Source organism: Hypanus sabinus, chromosome 9 (genome assembly GCF_030144855.1).
Source record: "Hypanus sabinus isolate sHypSab1 chromosome 9, sHypSab1.hap1, whole genome shotgun sequence".
Lineage (NCBI taxonomy): Eukaryota > Metazoa > Chordata > Chondrichthyes > Myliobatiformes > Dasyatidae > Hypanus > Hypanus sabinus.
In genome coordinates this window covers 85,451,487-85,466,935 of record NC_082714.1, presented here as the reverse complement: position 1 = coordinate 85,466,935, position 15,449 = coordinate 85,451,487, and the positions used below count along the sequence as shown (strand labels likewise).

Below are 15,449 nucleotides of genomic sequence, written 5' to 3'. Positions count from 1 at the left end.
TGTACCAGCTAGGTTAATTTGTTATTGTAAATTGTCCTGCGATTTGAGTTAATCAGGTTTGTCGGGGTTACTGGGGTGGCGTGGCTCGAAGGGCCACCTCCATGCTGGGTCACTAAATGAAATTATTTTCAACCCTCCACCCCCATCCTATCAGTTTCACCCTACCACCCTCTGCCTGTTGATTTCACCCCTACACCCCCCTAAAAATTTCACTCTACCCCCTCTCCCTGTGAATTTCACCCCATCAAGTTCCTCTGCATCCATATCACCGAGGACCTCACATGGTCTGTACACCAGCTGAGTGGTGAAAAAGGCACCTCAGACAGTTGAGGAAGTTTGGTATGGGTCCCCAAATCCTAAGAACTTTCTACAGGGGCACAATTGAGAGCATCCTGACTGGCTGCATCACTGCCTGGTATGGGAACTGTACTTCCCTCAATCGCAGGACTCTGCAGAGAGTGATGCAGACAGCCCAGCGCACCTGTAGTTGTGAACTTCCCATCATTCAGGACATTTACAAGGACAGGTGTGAAAAAAGGATCATTGGGGACCCGAGTCACCCCAACCACAAACTATTCCAGCTGCTACCATCCGGGAAGTGGTACTGCAGCATAAAAGCCAGGACCAACAGGCTATGGGACAGCTTCTTCCACCAGGCCATCAGACTGATTAATTCACATTGATTTGAGTGTACTCTATATTACACTGACTGTTCTATTTATTATAAATTATAATTATAAATCACTATGATTGCACATGGCACATTTAGATGGAGACCAAATGCAAAGATTTTTACTCCTCGTGTGAAGAATGTAAGAAATAAAGTCAATTAAATTCAATTGATTTCACCCCTACACCCCCTCCCTCACAATTTCGCTCTACCCCCTCCCTGTGAATTTCACCCATCTCCTATTGATTTCACACCACCCCCCTCTTAGTTTCAATTTGCCCCACCATTGATTTCACTCCATCACCCCCCTTGTCAATTACACCACCACCCCCATCGATTTCATTCTCCCTGTCATTTTTTCATCCACATTCCTATTAATTTCACCCCCACCCTCTCTCTCCCTGTTGACTTCACCCCCAACCCCGTCATCCTCCTGTACATGGACAAGATGCTGAGCTGGGCTGAGAAGTGGCAGACAGAGTTCAACCCGGAAAAAATGTGAAGTGACGCTCGCTTGGAAGGTCGAAATTGATGGCAGAATACAGGGTTAATGGCATTGTGGAGGAACACAGGAATCTCGGGATCCTCGACCACAGATTCCTCAAAATTGATGGGCTTCTTGAGGTGTATGATGTGTTGGTCTTCATTAGTCAGGGGAATTGAGATCAAGAGCCACAAAGTAAAGCTGCAGCTCAATAAAACTCTGGTCAGACCACACTTGGGGTAATGAGTTCAGTTCTGGTCACCTCATCATAGGTAGGGAGTGGATGATTTAGAGAGGGTGCAGAGGAAATTTACCAGGACGCTCCCTGGATTATAGAACAATCCTTATGGGGAAAGATTGGGCAAGCTAGGGTTTTTCTCCTTTGAGAAGAGGAGGGTGAGAGGTGACAAAAGAGGTGTGTGAGCACAGAGTGGACAGCCCGCACATTTTTCCCAGGGAAGCAATTGCTAATACCAGGGCACATGAGAGTAGAGGGAGTATTCAGAGGTAAGTGTACATGTGTGGAATGCCCGGCCAGGGGTGGGGAAGAGGCACATACATTAGGGACAGGGCAAATAGGTGATAGAACAATGGAGGGAAGGAATACTGAAGTAGGTTAAAACGTCGGCACAATATTGTGTACTGAGCAGTGATATTCTATGTTCTGTGGATAATACCCACATCCTCCCCCACTCTCATCTCCCTCCCACTGATTTCACCCCCTTTGGTTTCAATCCCCTATCGATTTCACCCCCCCATTGATTTTGCCGCCAACTTCAACCCTCTGAAGATTTCACCCCCGTTGATTTCAACTTCCTGACAATTCCACTCCCTTTTTTGATTTAGCACCCCCTCTGTTCATTACATTCCATGTCGACTTAATCCCTATGTCAATTTCAACCCCTCTATCAATTTCACCACCTCTGATTTCACTTCCGTCGATTTCACCGACAATTTCATCTCCGTCGATTCCTCTTCTACTGTCGATTTCACCCCATTCCCACACCCCCTCAACTTCACTCCTCTGTTGATTTCAATCCCTCTATCAATTCTACCCTCTGTCAATTTCACCTCCCTGTTGACTTTATCCCTCAGACCTGTTGATTTCAGCCCCTTCTCAATTGATTTCACCACTCCGCTACTGATTTAAACCCCAATGTCAATTTTACTGCTCTGTTGATTTCACTTGTACTGTCAATTTCACCTCCCTGATTTCACCCCGTCAATTTCACCACACTGTTGATTTCACCCGACAGTTTCACACAGTTGATTCCTCCCCATATCAACGTCACCCCATCGATTTCAACTCCCAGTCAATTTCAACCTCTGGGTTGGCTTAGCATTTCAGTCGATTTAACTCCCTCTGTCAATTTCACCCTCCACCCATCAATTTTATTCCCTGACAATTTCATCCTCTTTGTCAATTTCACCCCCTTGACGATTTCACCCCATGTCAGTTTAATCCTCCTAGTCAATGATTTCATGTCTCTATCAGTTTCACCCCATCAATTTCACCCCCACGTCGGTTTAAGCTCCTGATGATATCACCCCTGTCAACTTACTTCCCTGTCGATTCCTCACTGTATCAATTTTGCCCCCTGTTGATTTCATCTCTCAGTCAATTTCAACCCCTCTAGTTTCACTTCTCTTTTGAATTAGGTCTGTAGATTTCACCCCTCCCATTTATTTAATCCAATATGTTGATTTTAACCCACTGTCGATTCTACCCCCTTTTTAATTTCACCCCCTTTGTCGATTTCTTGTTGATTTCACCCCCATGTTGGGCTAACCCCATGATGATTTCATGCCTCTCTCAATCGATTTCACCCCCTGCAAATTTGAACAAACCCAATCTATTTCAACCCTCAATCCCAATGACTTCACCCACCCTATAAATTTCAGTTGTATCCATTTCACCCCTCCATTGATTACACCCTGTTGATTTCATGCCCTAATCAATTCAACCCCGTTGATTTCACCTCCCTGTCGATTTTACCAGTTATCTTTACCCCCCATTGATTTCAGTTCTGTCAATTTCACTGTTCTGATTATTTCAGCCCCGCTATCAATTTCACCCCATAGATTTTACCCTCACAATCAAGTTCACCCCTTCCCCTGTCAATTTCAACTCCTCTGCCGATTTCAATCCCATGTTGGCTTAACCCCCCCCCCCCAATGATTTCATTCCTCCCTTGGTCAATTTCATCTGTTTTTGATTCAACTCCTTGTTGATTTAAAGCTGTTGATTTCACCTCTGTTAATTTTACCCATTTACATTCACCCATCGATTTCACAACCTGTTGATTTCACCCTATCAATTTCATCAGCCCTGTTGATTTCACCCTCCACTTGTCAATTTCACCAGCCCCCATCGATTTCATTCCCCTCCTCCCCCATTGATTTCACTCCATTGGTTTTACCCTTCCCCCCACTGATTTCATCCTCCTCTATCAATTTCACCCCTTCCCTGACAATTTCACTCCCCATTGATTTAATTCCCCATGTTAATTTTACCATGTCGATTTCACTCCCCCATCAATTTGCTCACCCCCCCACCCCCCATTGGCTTCATCCCTCCCTCTGTCAATTTCATCTGTGTCAATTCAATCTACTGTGTTGATTTAATCCACCATGTCGATTTGAACCCCTCTATCGCTTTCACCTCTGTCAAATTCACCACATGTCGCTGACAGTCCCTTGTTGATTCCCCCTCCCCCGATGATTTAACTCTTACTCCATTAATTTCACCTCCTCATCTCAGTGGACTTCAACCCCTCTAGTTTCACTTCAGTCGATTTAACTCCCTCTGTCAATTTCACCCCACCCCATCAATTTAATTCCCAGAACAATTTCACCCCGACAATTTCACCCATATGTCAATTTAACCTCCATCCAATGAGTTCATGCCTCCTGCTCTCGATTACACCCCCAATGATTTCACCTCCATGCTGTTTTAACCCCCAATATCATGCATCCCATCAATATCTCCCCTTTGTTGATTTCACCGTCTCATCCCGCAGATTTCAACCCCACTGATTTCAGCCCCATATCAATTTCACCTGCTGTTTTCATGTCCTCTGTCTGTTGCACCCTTTGTTGATTTCTCCCCATCGATTTCAGCTCCATCAATTTCACCTCCTGTTGATTCCTCAACGTATCCATTCCCCCCGTTGATTTCATCCCTCTGTCAATTTCACCCCTCACATCGACTTAATCTGATATGTTTTCACACCGCATTCATTTCAGCTCTGTTGATTTCATGCCAGTCAATTTCAAACCCCCTCTCGATATCAACACTTCCATTAATTTCACCTCTCTGATTTCCACTCCGTATCAATTTAACCCCCCATGATTTCACTCCTCCTTCTATCAATATCACCTCTATTGATTTTACACCATTGAATTCACCCCTTCTCAATTCAACTCCATCGATTTCACCTCCCTGCTGATTTTACCCGTTGTCTTCACCCCCATCGATTTCTTCCACCTTTGATTTCACCCATATACAATTTCTCCTGCCTGTCAATTTTACCCACCATCGATTTCACACCCCTGCTGATTTCACCTCCTTATCAATTTCATGCCCATTGATTTCAGCTCCACTAATTTCACTCTTTTGATGATTTCATCTCCACTGTCGATTTCATCCGTCGATTTTACCCCCCCCATCGATTTCATCCATCAATTTCACCCTGTCGATTTCACTGTTCTGATGATTTCAACCCTAAAGTTGATTTTACCCCCCAGTCAATTTCACCTCCCAGTGATTCCACTCCTCCCTCTATTGATTTTTTACTGCTCTGTTGATTTCACCCCTTTGACGATTTTAACTCCGTTGGTTTAACACCCCAAAATTTCAATCCTTCCTCTATCAATTGTCACCCCCTCTGTTAATTTCACCCCACTCCATCCATTTCACCTCACCATTGATTTCACTCTGTCAATTTCACCCCCCCCCATTGCATTTATCCACTGCTGATTTCATCCCCTTGTTGATTTCACTTCCCTGTTGATTTTACCCATTATCTTCACCCGTCTATTTCACCAGCCCCTGTCGATTTCACCTCCCTCACAATTTCAATCACATGCTGGGTAATCCCAACCTCCCAAGTGAACTCACTCCTCCCTCTGTCAAATTCACCATGTGTCATTATAAATCCCGATTTGAACCTGATCTCAACCCAATTATATCACCTCCCTGTCGATTTCACCACCCCTCCGACAATTTCACCTCTTGTCAATTCCTTCCCGTAGCGATTTAAACCACTGTTGATTTCACTTCTCAGTTGATTTCCACGCCTCAGCTATAACTTCTCAATCAATTTAATTCCCTCTGTCGATTTAATGCCTCCCATTAATTTAGTGCCCTATGTAGATTTCACCCTTGTTGATTTCACTCTGTTATCAATTTCACCTCCCTATTGATTTCACTCCACTGTTGATTTCATTCCTCAACCTTGTCAATTTCACCCCCTGTTGATTTCACATCCTCGCACTATTTCACCTCCCCATCGACTTCACAACTCTGTCAATTCCACCCTGCCATTGATTTAATCCCTGATGTCAATTTTACCATTCAGTTGAGTTCACTTTTGGTGTCGATTCCCCCCTCCCCACCAATTTCCCATCCCTGTTGATTTCATCACCTCCCCATTGATTTCACCTCTGTTGATTTCAACCCCTCTGGTTTTACTTCTCTGTTGATTTAACTCCCCCTTTCGATTTAAACCCTTCCACCAATTTAATCCTATATGTTGATTTCAACCCCCCTTTTGTCAATTGATTGTAGACCCATTTTGATTTCACCCCCTTTGTCAATTTTTTCCTTGTTGATTTCACCCTCCTGATGATTTCACCCCCATGTTGGATTAACCCCATGATAATTTCATGCCTCCCTCTATTGATTTCACCAATTTCAACCCTCCATTGATTTCAAACGCCTCCCCATCGATACCACTCACCGCTGATTTCACCCATCGATTTCACCTTGATTTTAGCCCCTTTTGATTTCACTCCCTTGTCAATTCAACCCCATTGACTTCACCTTCCTGTCGATTTCACCCCCCTTGATCTCACCCACCCTGTAAAAATTTTAATCATGTCGATTTAAGCCGTTGATTTTACCCACTGTCAAATTCACCTCCCTGTTGATTTCACCCCATTTATTTTACCCCAGTCATTTTCACCCCATCAATTTCAACCCTCCTGACGACTTCATCTAATGATTTCAACCCCATGTTGGTCCCCCCCAATAATTTCATTACTCCCACTATCGACTTCCCCTATCAATTTCAGTTTCATTAATTTCACCCTTCTGTTGATTACAGCCTTGCTGTCAATTTCACCCGTCGATTTCACTTCTCAAATTATTTCAACCCTGTGTCAGTTTAACTCCCCGATGACTTCACTCCTCCATCAATTTTCACCCCGTCAATTTCAAGGCCCATCTATTTCACCCCACCATTGATTTCACTGTCAATTTCAGACCCCCTTCGAATTCATCCGCTGTTGACTTTATTCATTATCTTCACCCATCGATTTCACCCCATCAATTTCACAACCTCTGTCGATTCCACTTCCCAATTGATTTCACCGTTGATGACACTGTTCTGATGATTTCAACCCCAAAGCCAATTTACCCTGTCAATTGCAACCCCCAGTGATTTCACTCCTCCCTCTATTTTCTATCCCTCTGTTGATTTAACCCCCTTTGATGATCTTAACTCCATCGATTTAACTCCCCGATTTCAATCTTCCCTCTATCAATTTTCACCCCATCAATTTTACCCCCACCATTGATTTCACTCCGTCAGTTTTTTTGTTGATTTCATCCGCTGTTGATTTCACTTCCCTGTTGTTTTTATCCATTATCTTCACTCATCGATTTCACCTGTCTATTTCACCGTTGATTGCACCAACCCCCATCGATTTCACCCCATCCATTTGACAACCTGTCAGCTTCATCCCTGTCGATTTCACCTTCCTCTTTCAACTTCACCCTGTCATTTTCACCCCTCCCCCTGTCAATTTCACTCCTCCCCCTGTCAATTTCACTCACTATTGATTTAATTCCCCATGTTGATTTCAGCCTGTGTCGACTTCATCCTCTGTCAATTCCAGCCATCTCTGTGGATGTCACTCCCCTGTCAATTTCATTCCTCTGTTGATTTTACCCCACTGACGATTTCACCCCATTGATTTCATCCTTCCCTTTGTCAATTTCATCCGTGCTGATTTAATCCACTATGTTGATTTGAACCCTGCTATCGATTTCGATTTCACCCCATTTTTGGTTTAACCCAGCAATGATTTCACACCTCCCTCTGTCAATTTCACCCCCAATTGATTCCATCCCCTTTTTGATTTCACCCCCTTGTCCATTCAACCCCTGGCGATTTTACCCGTTTTCATCCCGTCAGTTTCAACCCACGTCGGTATCAACCCCTCCGACAATTTCAACCCCATGTCAATTTAACCGCAGATCATTTCACCCCCTCTATCAAGTTCACTTCCCTGTTGATTTCACACCCCCGTCGATTCAAATCTTTTAATTTCACCATCCCTGTCGATTTCACCTGTTTTCACCCCCCCTTTGACTTCGCCTCCCCGTCAAGTTCCCCAAGTCACTTTCAACTCCTTGTCAAATTCACACAACCCCCGATCATTTCACCCCCTCTATCAATTTCACTTCCCTGTTGATTTTGCCCCCCGTCGATTCAAATCTTTTAATTTCACCATCCCTGTCGATTTCACCCGTTTTCACCTCCCCCTGTCGACTTCGCCTCCCCATCAAGTTCCCCAAGACACTTTCAACTCCTTGTCAAATTCACACACCCCCCGATCATTTCACCCCCTCTATCAATTTCACTTCCCTGTTGATTTTGCACCCCCCCGTAGATTCAAATCTTTTAATTTCACCATCCCTGTCGATTTCACCTGTTTTCACCCCCCCCCTTTGACTTCGCCTCCCCGTCAAGTTTCCCAAGACACTTTCAATTCTTGTCAAATTCACACAACCCCCGATCATTTCACCCCCTCTATCAATTTCACTTCCCTGTTGATTTTGCCCCCCCGTCGATTCAAATCTTTTAATTTCACCATCCCTGTCGATTTCACCTGTTTTCACCCCCCCCTTGACTTCGCCTCCCCGTCAAGTTCCCCAAGACACTTTCAACTCCTTGTCAAATTCACACACCCCCCGATCATTTCAGCCCCTCTATCAATTTCACTTCCCTGTTGATTTTGCACCCCCCCCGTCGATTCAAATCTTTTAATTTCACCATCCCTGTCGATTTCACATGTTTTCACCCCCCCCCTTTGACTTCGCCTCCCTGTCAAGTTCATCAAGACACTTTCAACTCCTTGTCAAATTCACACACCCCCCCGATCATTTCACCCCCTCTATCAATTTCACTTCCCTGTTGATTTTGCCCCCCCGTCGATTCAAATCTTTTAATTTCACCATCCCTGTCGATTTCACCTGTTTTCACCCCCCCCCCCTTTGACTTCGCCTCCCCGTCAAGTTCCCCAAGACACTTTCAACTCCTTGTCAAATTCACACACCCCCCGATCATTTCACCCCCTCTATCAATTTCACTTCCCTGTTGATTTTGCCCCCCCGTCGATTCAAATCTTTTAATTTCACCATCCCTGTCGATTTCACCTGTTTTCACCCCCCCCTTTGACTTCGCCTCCCTGTCAAGTTCATCAAGACACTTTCAACTCCTTGTCAAATTCACGCAGACCCCCCCCCCGGTGAGTTCCCCTCCCTATCGATTTGAACCCTAATGCGCTGATCTGAGCTCTCGGTGCCCCCCAGGCCCGGCCGGTCCCTCGCCGCTCGGGTCCGCGGACCGGATCACTTCCGGGTTGCGCTCGGAGAGCGGGTGTCGCTTTAAGGATCCGCGGTTCCGCTCTCTCCCTCTCTCTCTCTCTCCCTGCCTCCCTCTCTCCCCCTCTCTCTCTCTCCTTCCCTTTTTCTCCGATCTCACGGGTTTTTGGTCGCGATCAGGATGGACGCCGGGCCCCTGGGCTCGCTGCTGTCGCCATTTTGGGGGTTCTGAAGAAGTTTTTGTGTGTGTGTGTGTGTGTGTGTGTTTTATTTTGGGGGGGGGAGCGAGAAGGGGGAAGGGAAATCTTATTTTGTTTTTTCTCTTTCTCTGTGTGTGTGTGTGTGCGTGCGAGGGCCCCGGAGATCCTGGTGCATCGAGTTCCGTTCAGTCCAGGCGGAGGGCAACTTGGACCTTTCTCCCTCTAATCTCCCCCCCCTCCCTTTCTCTCTCTCCAATTTCACTGTCTCAACGCCTCTCGTCCCCCCCTCCCTTCCTTTATCCCCCACCACCTCCCCGCAGTTCCAGTTTACCCTCCCTGGTCTTCATTCCGTGCTTTGTGTCTGAATGAGAGAGAGGGGCGGTTGGGAAAGCAGTTTTTAAAATAAATATATCATTGGATTTTTTTTTTTGGGAGGGTTTAGGATTTTTTTTAACCTTTCGGCCGTCGGAAATGGTGAGAAAATGTCGGGCTCTGCGCTGAAACAAGAGCTCAAATTACTCGAGTCGATCTTCCATCAGAAACACGAGAGATTCCGCATTGTTTCTGGGTCCCTGGACGAAATCAGCTGTCAGTTCGTTACCCAGGAGCAGGTTCTGGTTATCCACTGCAATATCACGGTAAGGAAACTGACGCGAAACTAACTAGCGAGTCCCCCCGACGCGCGGCGGCGGCGGCGTGAAACTAACCAGAGCTCTGGCTAATTACCACCCCAGCGCGCAGGGCAGCCCCACGCAGGGCAGCGGCGTTGCAGTAGCCAGTGGTCAGCCCGAGCCACACACCACGGGGGCAATAAGCGTTCACTGACACCCTCCCTGCGCCTCCGAGTAACAACTCGGGGCACCTCCTCTGCTTCATTTCCTTCAGGTTCCTTCTCTTCCTCTCCCTTGTAACTCGACAGTCAAAGCAAGAAGGTTTGCTACCGTCGGGGTCGTGTGTGAGTGTGTGTTTTTAACGGGCAGGCCAACTTGACCTCCTCTGAGTACGGATGTGCAAACCCTTCCACAAGTATCTGCAAAGAGAGCTGTTGTGTGTCGAAGCCAGAAGTGACATTAACCGGGGCAAGGCCTAAAAGTTGCAGCTGAAAGAAGCCAAATAAAAAAAAATCGTTGGGCGAAGGGAGATTGGTTCCTAGAGAGGCGGAAGGGGGAGGGCTTGTTGTTAATCAGGCCGCAATGGCTGCTGATCTGCCTCCGGAGAGTTTTTTTTTTCGCTTTAACTCTCCTGTAGCACAATACATCGACGCGAGGCCTAGGGTTAGTTCGGGTCCAGTTCCCATCTGAGGTAACTAGACCCGAACTAGCCTGACGCTTGTGTGTATTAACAGAGGCCTAAGTCTGAGATTTCATGCGCCGTGGCTTGGAGTCAAGTCCGTAGCTAGGTGTTAGAGCAGATGAGGTGAAACTCGTACAGGCCTGTTGTAGAGTTGGTGTTGCCCCCCACCCCCCAAAGAACCCGCAGCCAAAAGTCAATACATCACAAACAGGCCCTTCGGCCCGACCAGTCCACGCCAGCCGCTTGTCTATTTAAGTTAGCCCCAATTTGGCCATTACCCCCTCAAGAGCACACACCACTCTATAACACTTGCCTCACACATCTCCAGATTCCACCCCTCCCCCCACACCTTAAATACATGCCTGTGGTATCAGACATCTTGCCCACCAGTGAAAGATACTGGTTGTCTAGCTGTCTCTCATAATTTTGTAAACTTCCATCACTCTCCCTTCACCCTCTGCCACTCGAAAGAGAGGTTTAGCGAAGGGTGCAGAGGAGATTTACCAGGATGCTGCCTGGATTACAGAGCATATCTTGTGAGGAAACACTGAGCAAGCTTGGGGCTTTTCTCTTTGGAGTGAAGGAGAGGTCAGCTTGACAGAGGTGTGCAAGCTGATCACAGAGGCAGGTTTAATATCACTGGGGTATGTTGTTAACAGTGACAGCAGCACAATGCAATAGATGATAAATATAGAAAAACCTGAATTAATTGTAAATATGTATATTAAATAGTTAAATTAAGATAAGTGGTTGGAAAACAAATTTTAAAAAATAGTGAGGTAGTGTTCATGCGTTCAATGTCCATTTAGGAATTCGATGGCAGAGGGGAAGAAGCTGTTCCTGAATCGCTGAGTGTGTGCCTTCAGGTTCCTGTACCTCCTCCCTGATGGTAACAGTGAGAAAAGGGCATGCGCTGGGTGCTGGAGGTCTTTATTAATGGATGCTGCCTTTTTGAGACCCTGCTCCCTAAAGATGTCTTGGGTACTATGGAGGCTGGTGCCCATGATGGAGCTGACTTACAACTTTGATCGTGTGCAGTAGCCCCCTGCCCCTGCCCCATGCCAGATGCTTGACGCAGCCAGTCAGAATGCTCTCCATGGTACACCTGTGAAGTGTTCAAGTGTTTTAGGTGACAAACCAAATCTCCTCAAATCCCTAGTAAAATATAGCCACCGTCTTGCCTTCTTTATAGCTGAATCAATGTGTTGGGACCAGGTTAGATATTGACAGCCAGGAATTTGGTATTCCTCACTCTCTTTAAGGATTGGTTTGTGTTAGTGGAGGGCCAGAAAGAGTGGAAATGGCTAGTATGAGGAGTCCTAATGAGGATAGTATAGGGGAATGTCAGAGGGAGGGTTTTTTTTAACACAGAATGGAGAGTGTGTGTAAAGCCCTGCTAGGACTGATGGTAGAGGCAGATATGTTTGGGAGATTTAAGAGGCAAATGGATGATAGAAAAGTGTGTTGGAAGGAAGGGTTAAATTAGGTTAAAGGGTTGGCACGACATTGTGGGCCGAACGGCCTGTTCCGTGTTCTACTTTGGTATCATGGCCCTAGGGCCAGACCAGGCCTTTCAGCCCAACTGGACCTTACCAACCAAAGGCAGCGCGGGAGTGTAGCGGTGAGCACAACGCTTTGCGGTACAGGCGACCCGGGTTCAATTCCTGCCGCTGTCTGTTTTTCCCCGTGACCGCGTGCGTTTCCTCCCACGGTCCAAAGGAGTACTGGTTGGTAAGTTGATTGTTGTAAATTGTCCCGTGATTAGGCTAGCGTTAAACTGGGGGTTGTTGAGCTCAAAGGACTGGAAGGGTCTGCTCCGCAATCTATCTCGATCAATAAATGCCCGTCCAAGCCAATCCCATTTGGCCCACAGCCTAAACCTTTCCTATCCACGTAACTCTCTGAGTGTCCTTTAAATGTCGAAATGTACCTGCCTCAAACACTTCCTCTGGCAGCTGGTTCCACAGACTGGGTGGTTAAAAGAAGTTACCCCTCGAGTTTCTATTAACCCCCCCCCCCCCCACCCTTCAACCTGTGCCCTCTTGTCCTTGAAGCTCCAGCCCTGCATTGCAGCTCCCAAATAAAGGTCAGCCATTTGGGAATGGAGTTGGAGGTGGCGATGAGGGAGTTGTCTAGCCACGGGTGCCTGAGTCTTCTACCCGACAGAACCCTGGTGGGGGGGGGGGGGGGGTCAGTCACTGACTATGTTCAAGGCTGAGTCTTTGGGTGTGGAGGTGGGGTTTTTCCGTAGGGAAGTGGTCCTGGGTGAAAGGTGCTGTCGACTGATGGAACGGCAGAACAGGTGCAATGGGCTGAGTAGCCTCCTTGCTGGAGTGCTTTGGTGTGCTGGTCTGAATCTGGCCGTGCAGTGGGGCAGACAGGTGGAGCTGGTTGTCAGCGGTGTGCTTTGAGTGCCGATGGCATTAGACGCCGGGTACACTCGTGCCCCACCTTGTCCCCAGCAGCACCCTGTGCCCCTCCAGCACCTGGTCACACATCCAATGTCGCTTTGCTCTTTAACAACACCAGCTTATGTTTTTTTAAAACAATTCTTGGCCTCCTGGCCCTTGTCCACCTCTGTCTACTCTCCTCAGAAACTTGCCCCTTCTAAACCCCAAACCCCAGAGCCCTCTTCCTAAATCCAGCCTTTCTTCAGTCGCTCTTAATATCCGCCATGTAGCCTATGTATTATGAAAACACAGCATGTATCATTGGATATACCTTTCCTCCTGTATCTGTGTTTTGAAAAGTGTTACTAGGAATTGTATGTGTTGTGTGTGCACTGGTCTTGTGCGTATATTATATATTATATAATATCATACACCATGTGAGAAGTTTCTGAATTACTGGATATAACAGCACTGTATGTATTTTGTGACTGTGTAACATGAAATTGCTATATATTGTGTGTAATATATATAGTCACTAGGGAAGTATTCTGAGTTTTACACTTCGATAATACAATGTATGTGACAATATTTCACGTATCCCTGCTCTCTCATACAAGTGTATTGCTGGATTTACTTACTGACTGTTGTGCTGTTGACATTTAGAACGACAATGCAGGTCCTCCATCTCTGGTGGTGTTTGGGGCTTCCTTCATCGTGTCAGCAGCTTCCTCTCGGTTTTCACTACTGTCGGTCATACGAGTCCCAGGTGGGACTCGGGAATACCGTCACACTCGGATGTAGAAGGATTCTTCATTGCTGTTTCCGTAACAATTTCGTTTGACCAGTCAGGGTTGTTAGTCCTGAGATGAACCCCCCGACTTGGTCTGTCCTCTACCCTTTGACCTGTTTGGCATGGTGACCCTAGCAAGAGTCAAATCACAAAGCGCTGATATAGCTGTCTGGGTCATTGAGCCCCCAAACCCAACGCCACAGTTGGAGAATTATTGCATATACCTTTGCTTTATCAGAATCAGGCTTATTATTGCTGACATTTATTGTTTTGTGGTGGCAGTACAGTCTAATTCGTAAAATATATCATAAATTATAAAAGGAAATATATAAAAATTATGTAGTTCAAAAGAGTGCAAAAAAGTACTGAGGCTCATTGTCCATTCAGAAATCAGACAGTGGAGGGGAAGCTTAGAACAGAGGTGAGAAGGATTTCTGTAGCCAGAGCGTGGTGAATCTGTGGAATTCATTGCTAAGTCATTGGGTATATTTAAATTGGAGGTTGATAGGTTCTTGATTAGTCAGGGTGCCAGAGGTTACAAGGCGAAGGCTGGAGATGAAGCTGATAATGCAGCCATGATTGAATGGCTTAACAGACCTGATGGGCTGAATGGCCTAATTCTGCTCCTTTGTCTTGTGTCTAAGAAAACATTGAGCATGGGTCGTCAGGCTCCAGGACCCCTCTCTGATGGTAGTGTGAGCAGAGAGCATGTCCTTGGTGGTAAGGGTCCTTAATGATGCCTTTTTGAGGCATCGCCTTTTGAAGATGTCATTGATGGTGGAGAGGCTAGTGGATAACACGCATTTGTTTAGTCCCGGGTCAAAAGCTTTTACGTCGCAGAGTGATTCAGTGTGGACCACAGGCCGCTCAACCTAATGCTGTCCAAGTTGCCTGCCTGACAATGACTCTTGTGACCTGAGCTAGTCCCGTTTGTGTGGGTTTGGCTTCTAAATCTTTCTATTTACCTGTCTGACTGTCATCTTAAACATTATAAATGTAGCAGTCTCTATCACGTCTTCTGCCAGCTGATTTCATAAACCCATTACTCTCTGTGTGAGAGCTACCCCTCAGGTTCCTGGTAAATCTCTCCCCTTTCACCGTAAACTGTGCTGCCTCGTTTTGTTTTGGGGGTGGGGGATGTCTGACCATTTGTAACCTGTAGGGTTACCCCCTCAGCAACCAACATTCCAGGGAAATCAGCCCAGTTAGGAAGGATGCTGTTGGTTAGAATCTGATTGTGTGGAATTTGTTGCCACAGACGACTGTGGGGACAAGTCACAGGTCAAAGTGGAGGTTGATAGGTTCTTGATTAGTTAGGGCATCAGAGGGTATTGGGAGAACACAGGAGAATGGGGTTGAGAGGGATAATAAATCAGCCATGATTGGACTTGATGGGCCAAATGGTGTCATCCTGCTCCCGTGTCTTGTGGTCTCACTGAAGGAAGATGCAGCTGTAATTCTGGTTGGGGCAAGAGCTGTTACGGGAAAGACATCCTGGCTTCCCCTATCACCTTCCAGCTGGCCCCCCTCCCCTTCCTCCTCCCAACTTTTTATTCTGGTGTCTTTCCCCCTTCCTTTCCAGTTCCAAAGAAGGGTCTCAGCCTGAAACGTCAACTGTTTATTCCCCTCTATAGATGCTGCCTGACCTGCTGAGTTCCTCCAGCATTCTGTGTGTGTGTGGCTCTGTATTTCCAGCATCTGCAGAATCTCTTGTGTTTAGGAAAGACTAGTAGTATGTCAGTCACCCGGTCCAGTTGAGATGCATCTGAGATTACTAGGCTGTTGGAATTG

General features: G+C 46.5%; 1 protein-coding gene across 2 annotated transcripts in view; it reads left to right on the top strand.

The window, feature by feature from the left end:
• Nucleotides 1–9,037: 9,037 nt before the first annotated feature.
• Nucleotides 9,038–15,449, top strand: part of LOC132399554 (ubiquitin-conjugating enzyme E2 Q1) — an 88,397-nt gene continuing 81,985 nt past the window's right edge. The window contains exon 1 of one of the 2 annotated variants that reach the window (XM_059980034.1): nucleotides 9,038–9,823. In XM_059980034.1, the coding sequence (XP_059836017.1) occupies nucleotides 9,668–9,823 (156 nt within the window). In that variant the 5' untranslated portion in view covers nucleotides 9,038–9,667. The remainder of the gene's footprint in view (nucleotides 9,824–15,449) is intronic. The other variant, XM_059980035.1, reaches the window with a different exon arrangement.